Source organism: Anolis carolinensis, chromosome 4, assembly GCF_035594765.1.
Source record: "Anolis carolinensis isolate JA03-04 chromosome 4, rAnoCar3.1.pri, whole genome shotgun sequence".
Lineage (NCBI taxonomy): Eukaryota > Metazoa > Chordata > Lepidosauria > Squamata > Dactyloidae > Anolis > Anolis carolinensis.
In genome coordinates this window covers 63,838,560-63,852,228 of record NC_085844.1, presented here as the reverse complement: position 1 = coordinate 63,852,228, position 13,669 = coordinate 63,838,560, and the positions used below count along the sequence as shown (strand labels likewise).

The 13,669-nt window shown below is 37.4% G+C and overlaps 1 protein-coding gene across 4 annotated transcripts in view; it reads right to left on the bottom strand.

The window, feature by feature from the left end:
* ldlrad4 (low density lipoprotein receptor class A domain containing 4) overlaps positions 1 to 13,669 on the bottom strand; it is a 364,130-nt gene that overhangs the window by 20,191 nt on the left and 330,270 nt on the right. For all 4 annotated transcript variants that reach the window (XM_062980560.1, XM_008108716.3, XM_003219695.4 and 1 more), the window contains one exon: positions 11,735 to 11,889. In XM_062980560.1, the coding sequence (XP_062836630.1) occupies positions 11,735 to 11,889 (155 nt within the window). The remainder of the gene's footprint in view (positions 1 to 11,734; positions 11,890 to 13,669) is intronic.

Here is a 13,669-nt window from a genome sequence, read left to right as displayed (position 1 = left end):
CGGGCACAGCTAGTCTCTTATAAGGGGTTGGTTTAACCTTCAGTTTACTAGTAAAACTCCACTACTGTGTTGTGGAATTATGAATGTCTCAAAAGTGTATCACCAACATGAAATGTTTGGAAAGCTCTGTTTTAAAGATTGACAACTCTTCAACAAGTAACAAGCCTACAGACATCTTCATCTATCATTGTTGAAATAATATCAGACTGGGGTACAGTAACTTTTCTACTTAGCCTCAATCTCTTCCAGGCAAGATTAAACTAGTCTTTTATGCATGTATTTTCTGGAACAAAGTTTGCATAAATGTACAATCCACTTCAATAATCTATGAAATTGAAAACTTGATTTTTTTCCCTATGTGACTAAAAGTATTTACAAGTAAGGTTTTCTTTTCCTCTACTCATTTTGCACTGTGGAGAAAATGATACCCCACTGTAAAGGGTTGCCCTCCCATTAATATCACTACCTTTCTGAAATGCTGGGATTGCATGCTTTTGTAAAGCAAGAGGCTAAACTGGTAGAGGCAAAGCAAACATCTTTATAAATGTATTTTACCACAAAAAGTCTATGAGACAATCTAAAACAAAACAAGAGAGTGTACCAAAAGATGGAACTCTGAAATCAGATGGCAGTCAACCAGCTACTGGGGTAAAGGAAAAGAAAATGTAATACTGTGGCTAATGAGACAACTGGACTCTAGCCAAAGGGATGTTCAGTTGTTGACGTGTTTAGAGTTGAAAGGAAAGTCTGAAGATGCACAAAACATATTACAAGAGCACAGATTGTAAGAAGCATGAATCAGGGGAAGAGAGATATAGTAAAAAAAGTTAACATTGCAATACTTGGGATAAGTGAGCGAAAGTGGACAGAAATGGGACATTTTGAGTCAGAAAATTGCAGTGTTTGACTTAGAAAACAAAAATCTAAGAAGAAGGTGGCAAAAATAAAAGATGTATTTGATATTTGTCATAGTGTACACATATTGTTGTCGGAGTTTCCATCTCTTTCTGCACATTGAGAGTAACACCATCACAGGTTACAAGACGCAATGGTACTTGCTAATGCAATATTCAAACCTTTATCATTAAAAGTAGAAATAAGAAATTTAGGGGGTTTGAGATAAATGGGTGCTTTTTAAGAAATTCCTCACAAACATACTGTTATTGACTCTTTTATACAGAAATATGCTGAAATGCTATGCTAACATTCCATCCCACTGACAATTAAAATGGTTTGAGTGTTATTTTTAAGGTTTCCTCTAGATGGCAGCAAGAGGTTGATTATATTGAAAATTGTCCTTGCATGTACAATTTTGTGCTTTTCTCCTTATTATAATGGTCCTTTGAGCTGGAAAAAAGTAGATATATGCCTTTGTTAACACTATAATTTTTTCTTTTCAGAGAATATTATGAATAATGTGTAAACAGCATTAGAAGAGGAAGGATACTCTAAAATTTTAGCTGAGAAAATTTAATGTATTTCTTAAAAGGAAACAGGATTGATGATGGATAGAAGGCATTAACATGTAAAGAAAATGAAAGCATTTTCCTAACAGTCTGACACAGTGGTTCTCAACCTGTGGGTCCCCTAATATTTTGTCCTACAACTTCCAAATCCCAGCCAGTTTACCAGCTGTTAGGATTTCTGGGAGTTGAAGGCCAAAACATCTGGGGACCCACAGGTTGAGAACCACTGGTCTAATAGAATGTGTTGTGGAAGGCTTTCATGGCTGGAATCACTGGGTTGCTGTGAGTTTTCCGGGCTGTATGGCCATGTTCCAGGAGAATTCCCTCCTGACGTTTCACCTGCATCTATGGCAGGCATCCTCTAAGGTTGTGAGATCGCCTGCCATAGATGTGGGCAAAACATCAGGTGAGAATGCTTTTGGAACATGGCCATACAGCCTGGAAAACTCACAGCAATCCAGTCTAACAGAAGTTTTTTTTAAAAAACCCCTCTATTATTACTGTATAATATTGCTTTACTAAACAGTTAAAACACAAGTAATCTTTTATGTTGGATGCCAAATTTAATATTTCTTTGTAGGTCAGCCGTTTTATCCACCCAGTGTGATGACTCATGGGCCATGTAGTCCCGTTCCTAGCGCTGTTGAGACAGATGAAGAGGAAAACTTGGTTTTTCCACCGTTTCAGCCAGAATTGGAATTTTCCCAGCCAGAATTGGAGCCCTTGCACCTGCAGGAGGTTTGCCTTCCAGAAATCGGCCAAACAAGCCCTGAGTCAGAATCTCCCCCATTTTCTCGCCGTAGTTATTATCAACAACAAAAAGGAGTTCAACAGGCTAATCGCAGAAGCCTGAGAATCGCAGCCAGGCATTCAGCTGATTAAGACTGCTTTCATGAGAACCTTTAGGGAGTCGTGCATCTGGACACAGAGATTGACTTTCGGTTCTGGTTCCCCAGAGAAGTGTTCTTTGGTGGGAAAACGAGACCCTATTTAGGTTCCTTGCCCCGTAGGAATCTTGCGGAGTCAATTCGTCAGCTACCGGAGTAGGTTGTGTGTGGACAGCGCTACTCCCGTTTCCAAGCCTTCGTTCCTGTTTCCAGCCTTGTTTTGCTTCGCGGACCTTGCCTTGCTACCTAGGACTCAGCCTTGCTTTCCAGGACCTTGCCTTGCTTCACGGACCTTGCCAAGTGTTTACCACGGATCTTGTCCCTGTTCCTCGTTCCTTGTTGCCTTGAATCAAGCTTTGTGTACCAAGAATCAAGCTATTTCCTTGCCTTGCCTAAGTTTCATGGACTAAAGGACCTTGTCATCTCCCCTCACCTTGCTTGGCAAGTGAGTGTTTCGGTTACTGGATTACAACTTTGGACCTTACTATTTCATATTGGACATTGTTTTCCTGGACTATATTTGACCTTTCCTGAAAGGTCATCTTCTGAACTATATTCTACACTTATTTTTATTGCCTTTACTTATTTCCTTAATAAAGATATTAGATAGATTCTGGCCTCTGTGTATGGTTATTGGTGCTCTGCAGCCTGGGTCGTGACACCCAGTAATCTTCGGTGATTAGCTTCCAATGGGGAGAGCCAAAGGGGAATTTTAGTATGGAAGTGTCTTTTATATTTATCCCAAATTTTGATTAATGCCGATCTTATGAAATGATTACCAAATTTGTTTTTCTATTTTTGATTTGTTGTACCAGAGATAACCAATATCCTCTTCTTAACTCATGTCCCTCCAAATTTAAAATTTTAATTTGTTCCAATTTAATCCAATCTTTAATCCAATTGAGAGCGCAGGCATCATGGTATAGTTTTAAAAGTCTGGAACACCAAATCCACCTTGCGTTTTTGGTGAAATCATTATGCTATATTTTATTCTTGCTTTCTGTTTTTTCCAAATACATTTCATAATTTCTTTTTGCCAGTAAATTAACTTTCCTTATGATTGGAATGTTTTGAAACAGGTACAACAATTTAGGGAGAACATTCATTTTGATGATGGCTATTCTGCCCAGTAGTGACACATTCAAATTGCTCAATTTTTCAAGATCACTTTGGATTTCTTTCCACTTAGCTAAATAATTTAAATCTAGAAGTAGATTATTTTTTGCTGAGAGCCAAATTCCTAAATATTTTATCTTAATTTTATGTTTTATCCAACATAAAAGATCCCCCACATTAAAAGAATTGTATGAAATTCAATTAATTAACAAAAATGTGTCTTGGTACCAATACTTCCAAATCAAAGAATCCTATAAAAAGGATAAATCTGAAGGCTTTGAAGTAGAACGGGGTTTTTGGGATAGAATTTGCCAGTTGAACAAGAAAATTATATCCATATTATACAGTAAATTACTAGAATGGGAAATAGAATCGGAGGGTATCACAAATGCAATGATTCAATGGGCAAAAAGTATGGTCATCCGATTCATTTACATGAATAGGAATCAATTTGGAGGGAAAAAATTAAATATACATACTCCACTGATATCAAAGAAAATTGGTTGAAAGTTATGCACAGATGGTATTTAATGCCAAAGAAAATAGGATTAATGTACAGAAATGCCAACAATAAATGTTGGAGGTGTAAAACGCAAATTGGTTTGTATCACCACATGTAGAGGAGCTGTAGAAAATTTGAGAAATTTTGGACAACAGTTCTAGAGGAAAGTAATAAAATTTTAAAAACAAACTTTAAGAAAACGCCTGAACTTCTCCTGCTAGGGCTCTATGATCAACTAGATATTGTAGATAAAAATACTGACAAATTATTTAGTTTCTTTATTACTGCAGCGAGAATGGTGATCACAAAACAGTGGGAACGTGAAAAATCCCCAACGAAAGAAACATGGTTGGATAAACTGATTGAAATAAAGGACATGGACAAACTAACTTTTTTGATGAGAAAGAGCAACGGAAGAGCGTTGAAGACCACGAATTGGTCTACATTTGAGGACTACCTTAAGAAAGTAACATCTAGAAACTTGTAAATGGAATATTTAATGGAAAAGGACTAAGATCGGAAGTAAACCCTTCCCTAGTGTGTTTTCCCTCCACAACCTTTAGCCCACCAACACACCCTTCTCCCTATCCCTTCCCCCCATCTAAACTTTACCCCCCACAACCCAATTGGTTATGTGTCTATTGTCTAACGTCTAGTTGTGTATATAAGAAAACTTTCAATAAAAATTTAAAAACAAAAAAGCACAAGTAATCATCATACCCCATCAGAGGTGCTTAACAGATTTGTATGTATTTCCCAAGATTACAGTGGAAAATTAGAATCACAACTATGTAACATCCACAAATAAAGCTTTATTATGGCACAGCTTAAATCCAAGCAGAATTCCCAAAATGCATACAGGAACAAGCATCTTTAAGATGGTATGCATGGAATTTCAGTTTGATATATTCCACGGGTCAATTAACATTTTAAAGTATAACTTATGTTATTAAAAATATACTAGTCCACAGGATTTGTAAAAATCTGGCAGACCATCCACACACACACACACACACACACCACCTGTAAAGAAATGCAGAACCAAGTCTCGTCCAGTTTGGAATTGAATCCTTGCCTCAGGGTATTATGGTGCCATCCAGACAGATTCCATATTTTTTCTATATTATCTTCACCCACATGTCTATGCGGGGGGCGTGGGTTGTGTCAGTATATAAATGTACACTTAGCCCAATTAATTTAATGGTTTTCATTTGAGCTGCTCATGTTTCAAATACAAAAAAATATCAATCATCTGTAAAAGGAATAAGAGAAATGAAAGCTCTTCCTCTTTGGATTCAAAAAGGTTTGTATTTGGCTTTACTACCAATTATGCATCTGGTTCCCCCATCTCATTCCTCTGGTACTCCTGGGACAACAAGTACTGTTATTTCCAATCTTAATTTTACTGTAACTTCTATCACGAGCCAAATGGTGGAGAGGAGCTTTGAAAATGTTTGTTGGCTCATCCTTCTAGCCGTCTATCATGCAGGGCAGTCAGGAAAGGGTACAAGGCTTTAACAATGAAAGCAGAGAAGATTCTCAATCTTTGCTTCTCCAGAAATTTAGAGCTTTTGGCTCCCAGACATTTCACCCAGCCATGCCAGGGGTAAGGAATTCTGGGGATTAAAGTCCCAAAGATCTGGCGGAAGAAAGATTGAGAAGCACTGGAGAAGAATAATGGCCCTAGCATGAAACTGGCTTTCATGAAGCCATGGGCTGCTTTACAAACACTGTTGGAATAACAAACTTAGGAGCAAAAAACTGGTGGCAGCTCAAGTTCTTCCTTGCCACATTGCCATACATGTGCCACCGCCCTGTGCGGACTTGCATATATACTTTCTCTCCTTCATATCCTGTGCTGGGTTCAAATGCCTCTATTAGAAGTGGCAGCTGACTATCCTGCCAGCTCCACGTAAAGATATACCAACTGTTTTGAGTTGCTGGTAGTCTCTTATATAAGAGAGAGAGAACAGAAAGAAAGAGAAGCAGGGATGGAAATGTTGCCTCTATCATGAATAAGCAAAGAAAGTAAGACAGAGGGCCTATCATGATGTCAAATAAAGCAGGCAGCTGGGAGGGAGGATGAGGCATGAGCAGGATAGCTTTTCTCCTCAGTGCTGCTGCCATGGGAGGAAACAGGTGAGGAAGAGAGATGTCAAGCTATTTCAGTGGTAAGTAAGCAGGCTATTGAGAAGGAGGACACAACAGCAGTGGGAACTCCCAACGGAAGAACCTTGCAACTTGCAGAATGATAGAATTACTCTGCAGAATGACATAATTTATTTGGATGGAAATCACCACATTAATACCAATTTGCAATGATTGTATGTTCTTTTAAAAAGTAAGTAGTGGGCTACTGGTATTATAGATCAGTCATCTTTATGCCCTTCTATTTTGACCTTTATCCTCTCCTTGAAAACAGAAAATAAAAAGCTTGGGCAAGAACAGAAAAAATGGAATAAAAGGATTATTATGGAAAGCATATTTAGCATCTACTACTAGATGAGAATTACAGGATATTGCAGGAAATAAAATGTGTGTATTTGGAATGATCAACTGGAATTATGAAGTGGTACAGATCACTGCAGAGAGCAAAGGAAAGCTGTTCTAAAAATGTCTGAAACTCATTACAAGCACCTAGGCTTGTGGCAATCCATAAGTTTCAAACAACTTTTCAAATTCACTTTGGTTTAAAAGGCCTGTCTATGCTACTCCCCGTTCTCTCTCCTCTGGTTCTGGTTTTAGGGAAATTTTCTAAAACAGAAAGAACAGTACTGCTATCAGAATAGAGACTGCGGGGACCTTGCATATATAAATTCTAATCATATTGTTTTAAAGTTTTCAGCAAGGTTTTTTTTTAAAGTAATTTCAGTCACAAGCAAATTTCCCTGAGAGAAGATGAAAAATACAACTTGGACAATTTTTTGAGAAACAATTTGATTTCTTTTACAGAAAATATGAATTCTGACAAGGCAGTAATTTAACAAGTGTGCTGTTTTCTTAAACTGCAGTTCATACATCAATATATAGAAGCTCAAACCATGAGAAATATAAAAGCACACACTACTTGCTACTTTGAACTTGTCAGACAATTGTAATACTATATACCATCACTTAAAAAAAACCCATCCCTGATTAGCAACAGAAACAGAGCTGTGATGGGCATTTTATCTTAACCTGAAACTTGACATCAACAATCAAATCCTAGAAAGTACTTTTCAATATTCCATTCCCCTATTTGGTTAGTTATTTACTATTTTTACAGGCTGTTTGTATGAAATAAAATGTTTTACCACTCCTGGCCACTGCAGAATTTCTCAGAAAGGTGGTAATAACAAAAGGCTAATTTAGTAGCAATTAATATATGCAGGAGCCCCCATAGCGCAGCAGGTTAAACCTCTGAGCTGCTGAACTTGCTGACCAAAAGGTTAGCAGTTCGAATCTAGTGAGTGGGGTGAGCTCCCACTGTTAGCCCCAGCTTCTGCCAATCTTGAAAACATGCAAATGTGAGTAGATTAACAGGTACCACTACAGCGGGAAGATAATGACACTCCCATGCAGTCATGCTGGCCACATTATCTTGGAGGCGTCTACGGACAATGCTGGCTCTTCAGCTTAGAAATGGAGATGAGCACCACCACCCAGAGTCTGACACAACTAGACTTAATGTCAAGATGAAACTGTTACCTTTAAGTATATATAAACTGGCTTTTACTCATCTCTAATTCTTTAAATACAGTAAACTACTTATCATTCTATCTTAAGATTATCAACAAGGCAAGATAATTATTGTGATCAATACAGTTAGATATATGTTAGAGATGTTGAAAAGTCTAAGCACTGTCTGTTAGATCTTTCCATCATGCCTTATCAAAGGTAATACAGAATTGCTCTGGCAGAACAACTGCCAACTCCTGTTGTTCCAAGAATCATGTTAACTATGTACTTAAAGTCATGGTTAAGCACAGTCTGCAGAGAAAAATGATAAAATTGCTTCAGAAAGAACTTCAACAGGTAGAGAATGAAAGCAGGATCCTAAATGTGCTGCTCACCAAAAAAAATTAAAAGACAGATCTAAAATAAAGCCCTTACCAACACTTTCACAAAAGAGACATAATTGCTGTTATAAAGACATAACCATGTTACTATATAGCAAAATAAAAAGTATAATGGAATCGTGTACTGTAGCAGCTTTGAGACTAAATGCGAGAACTAAATTTTGAGCACCAGCTTTTAAGTGCTCCAGTTGTATTGGCTGAAGTGGGCTGGAGTCCACAAAAGCTTAGGGTAAATGCTTCCTTCCTCAGGTACTCTTGAACAGGCTGCAGGATTCCTTTGCATCTTTTTGATAGCTGCTGTTACAGTCTTACTTGGAGTCACAATTAGGAGGGCCTGGCATGTCAAACGTATACTATCTACAATGGAACTGACAAGAATAGGTTGAAAGGTATTTTCAGGAGCCACAGCAAAGCCAAGGTAATTTCAGCATAGTGCTGAATTAGAAATGTAGAAAACACCATTTAGTATAATTTCCTGGTATATACTGGAGGTAAATATTGGAGGTAAAAGACTACAAGACTACTGACAAAACCAGTGAGCAACAATAAAAACTGCCTTCTTGAGAGCATAGTTTTCCATATGCAGGACATGAGAGTATTTAAGTTCTATAGCTGTAGTATGGAGTGAAAAATTCCAAAACTGCTGTCTGGGGAAATTTTGTAGTTTCAAATTGAGGTGCCCCCGCTAAAAAGACCTAAAGAGTATATGTAGGCTTTTAAAACAAATAAAGTATTATTTTTATCATGCTGAAATATGTCTCCTTATTTCTTTCATATACATTCAAGCCACCTCACTTTTACCTGATATCTTCAAATGCGGAGAAATGCAGGTGGGTATGGTTAGTTTGTCTGATCATTGTTAGGATCAACATACAGTTCTAGACAAGCTCAGGCTTCTTCACATCAGTGATAGGTATTGAGATTAGAGCACACCAACAAAAAACTGAAGCATCAAAATTATAGTCTCTTCAGATGACCTGTTACACCAAACTCATTGTTGCATATTCCAGTTTGGCCCACTCACAAAACATCTGGCCATACACTGTCTATTGGGAATTCAGCATGCCTGCATGGAAGAAAACTTTGCAAGTTGTATACACAGAACATTTCTTTCAGCAATCACTCATGCTGTAGAAGCCAAACACCCATATACAGGGCAACTTTGTATGTATGATGCAAGGAGGAGATATTGTTCCCTCTAATGCATGACAGGGGCCTTGGACTGGATGTCCCATGTGGTCTCTTCTAACACAATGATTTTAAGATTCAGTGAACAAACACACACAGAGATCTCTTCATATTTAAAGCAGTATTGAGAGAATATGATATCAATCCTCATCCTGACCACTCTCTGCTCTACTTCCTCCATTCCTCGAACCCTTCCAATTGTCAGTAACAGGCATAATCAAACTGTGGCCTTCCAGCTCTTTGGGCCTCCAATTCTCAGAATTCCTGACCACTGAACAAGCTGACTAGGCTTTCTAGGAGTTGGAGGCCAAAAGAGCTGGAGGGCCACAAAGTAGTTGCTTTGCCACAAAATTACAACACCATTCCTATCTATGATTCTTCACAGCCCAATAAAGAGCAAGTCTGGGGATACAAGGGACAGCTTTCAAAACAGGGTAGATAACATGAAACCTGAAAGCGAACGGGGACTGCTCAGAGATAGTCCTTCATCTGTTTTCTCTTAGGACTATATCTTAATACTAAAAAGCACGTGTGCCTCATGCAGAAGGTCCTGTGTTCAATATCCAGCATCCCTCAATAAAAAGCTTTTAGACAGCAGGAATTTGAAAGACAACTGCCTGGAAACCATTGTCAGCCAAAGCTAACAATGCCAGACTACATGGATCAATAGTGTGATTCTCTGTAGGGCAGCTACTTCATGTGGCTATTGTGCTCAAAATAGTTCAAGCAGGATATTTTGCTCTGTTAAAGATGGTAAAACATGTTACATTGTTAAACACATACATACTAGTAGAATTAACTACCAGCAAAGCAATACAAAATCAGTATATGGAGGAAAATGCAGAGAAAGCTTACATTATACACAACAGGTAAATTTAAGAAACTAGGATGGGGAAAGGCAAATTCTGCCTTTAGTTCTTCATTTACCTATACTGAAATGGAAGACATTTTAGGTGAAAGCATAAAATTGTGCTCTTTCACAGAAGTGGAAAATGAGCATCCCACCCCTTGGTATCTTGTATTTTAAAAATCTTGATAATGAATATGTTGTGATGCTTCCACTGCCAAAAAGCCTATGGTGACCCTCAGGCAAAAAGTCAGCAAAAATCAGGATATGCACACACATAATGGCTTTTCCCAAAACTATGTACACTGCACTCAAAATAAGTTTTTATAAAGATTTTAAAGAGGGGTTTCTGTTTTTGCTCATTTGGGATGGCAAAAGTTCTCTCTTGTATTGAAATTTTAATAAATTCAGTGAATAGTCATAGTTGCCTAACTATTACTATTTGCACCTTCTCAGTCACAATAAGCACAGAATTTAAAATTATTTTAGTGCAGAAGTCCAAACAAAGAAATTCTAAAATGACTTTATGGCATTGATATAGCGCTTAATTGACATATACATATATATTCATACTAAATAATTTTCTGGAAGAAAAGGTAGAATTTAGTAAAAACCAAATCTAAAAGAACATCTACTTTTCAAAATCAGGAAAAGACTTCTGGACACTTTTTGCTTTTCTTTTTACAGTCCAAAAAGCCATAAAGGATATCAAATGTTAGAAAATTATTACTGAACCCATCAAAGTTGACTACCCCTGCTTCTTATGTTTTCTCTTACAGGAAACAGCATTTCTTACAGTTCAGTAGTGGGAGCTGTCTTGGGGAAAAATACTTCTGCTGTCACAATTTCATATGTCAACCTTACTTTGCAATTTGCATAGCTGTTTCCCACAGCCCAAATCACTCTCACCAAGCGTGTGCCAACAACTTTTACTGTTCAACAAGCAGAATATCTTGTTTTTTATAATATTTCCTGAGACATATTCACAATGAGCAAATGTGGTTAATTTGGCATGCCACAGTGCCATTCAAAAGGTCAGCCAAAACATGTCAATCATAAAAATGTCCTCAATTCAGCAAAACTAAGCATCACCAATGTGACCCACTATTGAGATGCTCATTCATTTTCCTCAACATGTGGCCTCAAATGTTTGAAGAGTGCAGTGAAACAGCTAGGGGGTGGATTAGGGAACCCCAGCTTCAAATGCCAATTAGCTATGAAGTTGCTGACTTAAGACTCTATCTCAGACTTGTCTAACTACAGGATGGTTGTAGAAACAGAAAGGATAGCCCAACGTATAGTCATAGACTTACACTGATTAAAAATATAGCATTAAAGAAATTATGTAGGATCTTTAAAAACTTCAGTTTTAATACTGTGCTACCATGCAAGAAGCTAAGAAAGAAAACAAAATTCTGGAAGTTTTAGCATTACTGCCCTTTCTTTGAAGAAAAAATGCTATGCCCAGATAAAAAAGTTGGTCTAGAAATTGGTTAGACCAATTTCTGTGAACACAGCAATTATTACAGAAACATATGAAGATCCAATGGAAGAAATGATCAACAAAAGTTGCAAACAACAGCTGAACAACACCTTTTCTACAAACAACAGAATGAACTCCAACAGAAGAGAGACATTTCTTAATTCAATATGGAAGAGCTTATACACACCGGCTGCAAGGAATCCTCTTGTCTTCTACTTTGACTCTGCCGACTAATGAAGGATCGCGTTGACACTTTATAATGGTTCAGCAAACAGATGATGACTACTATCATAACAGTTATCACCACAATTATGATGATAATCTGAACAAACTCTAGTTCCGCTGGGGAGAAAAAGAAAGAGACAAAAATGTCACATCTGAGAATAAAAGGGGATGTAGCAATATTTGGGGAGGGGAGATGCAGTGACAAATTGATAGCCCAAAATAATTGCATATAGATTGCTCAAAAAATATTTTTCCATAGCAACAAACTTATCAAAAAGCACTGGATAGAAACAAAAAGATGGTAGGATTTTAAGTGTTTGCCAGTTTAGTTTTTCCATTCTGGAATCAGCACATTACAGACCAAAACCTTTCAGGAACTCAGCACTTAAAACAGGATATTATAAATGACATCTCTTCACACGTGAGAATACCCTCCTTCTCCAAATATGTGAAATAGGGCATTCATCATTTTCCAGGTTGTGATCAGTGATGAAAAAAATCACAGGATTGAACACTGTCGTTTTCCCCTTAAAAGTCATATTACCAAGCGACAGTAATGAAGGATATAAATGGAAATCAAACATAGATTCTGAGCTGTTTTTGATATGAGATGTCTTCTAGAGTAAGGTTTCAAAGTTTTGGGAGACAATTAGCACATCTGACATTTTGATAGTCTACCACAGAACTGTAGAACAGAAACCCATTTGTTTGAATACACTTTTTAACACACATTTTCTATAAGACAAATTGAAAATGCTTGAGACAAAAAAATCAGGCAAAATATCAAACACAAAAATATTAACCCTACAGTCATTGCATCCAAAATATACAAAAATCACAAGAAACAAAGTGATGATAGTTGGAGAAACCCACACATGCATAGCCTCATATAGGCAACCCCTGGAAAAAACCCCCCACTAATCTCTTACCACCTTAACCACCCATGACAAAATGTACCAGTCTCCACCATGCATGTTTCTGGCAACTAAGCATCCTTTAGAACAGGCTGCACAACCTGTGGCCCTCTAGCTGTTTTGGTCTCCAACTCCCAAAAGCTCTAGCCAGTTTGTTCAATGGCTAGGAATTCTGGGAGTTGAAGGCCAAAATAGATGGAGGGCTACAGGTTGTGCAGCCTGCTTTAGAATCAAATGTGGGGTGCATTCATTCACATTTTTTAAAAAAGCAAATCTTTGTTTTCCATGACAGGCATCCTCAAGAATGGAAATAGTGTTGTAACCTAGTGCTTTGCAGTACACCACACTCCTAATTTTAAACAAACAAAAAACTCTAAAAGAAAAGTAAGAAAGTCATAACTGTCAGTGGATATATCTATGGACAATGTGGTACAATGGGGATTCAAGATCTATATACAGTTCCTTTGCACCTTCAATAAGTCATATTGGAAAATATATAGTGAATCAACGGAAGGACTGAGACAAAATTAACAGAAAAGCTGAAGCAATATTAATTTCTTGAGAAAAACATTCTTCAAGAAGCGATTCAGCAAGAAATACAAGATTCAAAACTGCTTCCTATCATAGGAAGTGGGTTGCACACCTCATCCTGTGATTTGGGCAAAACTGATACATACTGTAATGGGTTATATGCATAAGCTCTGTGTTTTTCAAATCTATGTTTTGCTGAATTCTCTATGACTACAAGAAATATTTGCTGTTTTTTTTCATGTATGAGCCTATTACGGGTAAAGTTGGAATGCTTATAGAAGCCTCTCATGCACTTGAAGTTTAAAGTTGAAGTTCTGACAAAAGCAAAGAAATTGACACTTTCTCTCCATAAATACTTCTCCAGACAGTTCTACTGTAGAAGCAATTCTCACTTAATTGGATATGTAAAGCTGTTGGCTTGAGCAAATAAAAATGGGTTTTAGAAGAATACA